Here is a 1338-nt window from a genome sequence, read left to right as displayed (position 1 = left end):
ACATGGGAGACCTCTGCAACATCACGGTGGTCACCCACGCCTTCCGCCTCCTGACTTGCCTGGACCCCATGGTAAGTATCATCATGGCCAGCACCCTTGAGGAGACCACCTGCAAGAGGATCCCGAGATAGCCGACTGGACGTAACTGGGCCACCTTCCTTAGCGGCTCAGTGGAGGGCAAGTTCAGCAGAGACAGCTGGGACTTTGCCGCACTGTGGAGCTGAGCCCACAATGCCATGCACTGCCTCAAAGTTCATCGGCTGCGCCTGGACCTGGACCCTAGGAGCAGTGGGAGTCTCCCTGCAACCAGCCCTGCATGCCAACCGCGTCACCATGACACCCTGCACAAGGACCTTCCTGGAGTGGTTCCTGAGGGATGTTGTCCGAAACAAGTATGCCGGCGACCTGAGGGCCAAACCTGACCAGGGCAACATCTTCAGTATCACCTCAAAGTGGGACTACAGCAACCACTTCATGCCCAGCAGGAGCTTCACCAGCTTTGCAGCCTGGCGCTTCCTCCAGTGCACCTGCCTCAATTGCCTGCATCTGAACAGGGCCATCTGCTCTGGCCACTGGGACAAGAGGTGCCGACGATGCAGCTATGTGGTAGAGACCCTCCCCGACAAGATGTGCAGCTGCAGGCCACACGCCAGAGCCTGGCAGCTCCACCACAACACTGTCCAAGGCCACCTGGTGAGGGCCATCCTGGCCGCAGCAGGGGCAATTGCCGTGAACTGCACCGTCCTGGGCTGTGAGAGCCAGATGCGACCCAACGTCATAATCACAAACGAAGAGGCCAAGAAGGTCGTGATCATGGATGTAACCATCCCCTTTGAGAACCGGCACCAAGCCTTCACTGATGCCCAGACATGCAAGCAGCAGAAGTATACTTCACTGGCCGACATCCTGAGGGGCCATGGCTATGATGTGATGGTCGATGTGCTCATTGTGGGAACGCTCAGAACCTGGGACCCCAGCAACAAGAGCATCCTGTGTGCTTGCCACATCTCCTGCTGTTATGTCAAGCTGATGCACTGCCTCATGGTATCCGACACCATCCGCTGGTCCTGCGACATCTACGTGGAACACATCACGGACCACCGCCAGTACTCCGTCCCCACCACGAACCGCTTCCTTCCCCCACCCCTGGGCTTAGTTGGCTAACATTGTATTTCCTATAACCTAGTTTCATAGTTTTGAGGGTCAGAAGGGACCTGAGCAGATCATCGAGTCTGACCTATTGCCATGGCAGGAAAGAGTACTGGGGTTCAACAACCCCAGCAAGACGTACATCTAGCCTCCTCTTAAAGACCCCCAGGGTAGGAGCCAGCACCACTT

General features: G+C 57.0%; 1 protein-coding gene across 1 annotated transcript in view; it reads left to right on the top strand.

Moving 5' to 3' along the window:
• The first annotated feature begins 333 nt into the window (after positions 1–333).
• Positions 334–1338, top strand: part of GLP1R (glucagon like peptide 1 receptor) — a 140800-nt gene continuing 139795 nt past the window's right edge. The window contains exon 1 of the mRNA XM_019548592.1: positions 334–1044. Coding sequence (XP_019404137.1) covers positions 334–1044 — 711 coding nt within the window. The remainder of the gene's footprint in view (positions 1045–1338) is intronic.

Source organism: Crocodylus porosus, unplaced genomic scaffold (assembly GCF_001723895.1).
Source record: "Crocodylus porosus isolate Cpor-Errol unplaced genomic scaffold, CroPor_comp1, whole genome shotgun sequence".
Classification (NCBI taxonomy): domain Eukaryota; kingdom Metazoa; phylum Chordata; order Crocodylia; family Crocodylidae; genus Crocodylus; species Crocodylus porosus.
The sequence above is the reverse complement of the archived record's forward strand: the minus strand, read 5'-3'. Positions and strand labels throughout refer to the sequence as shown.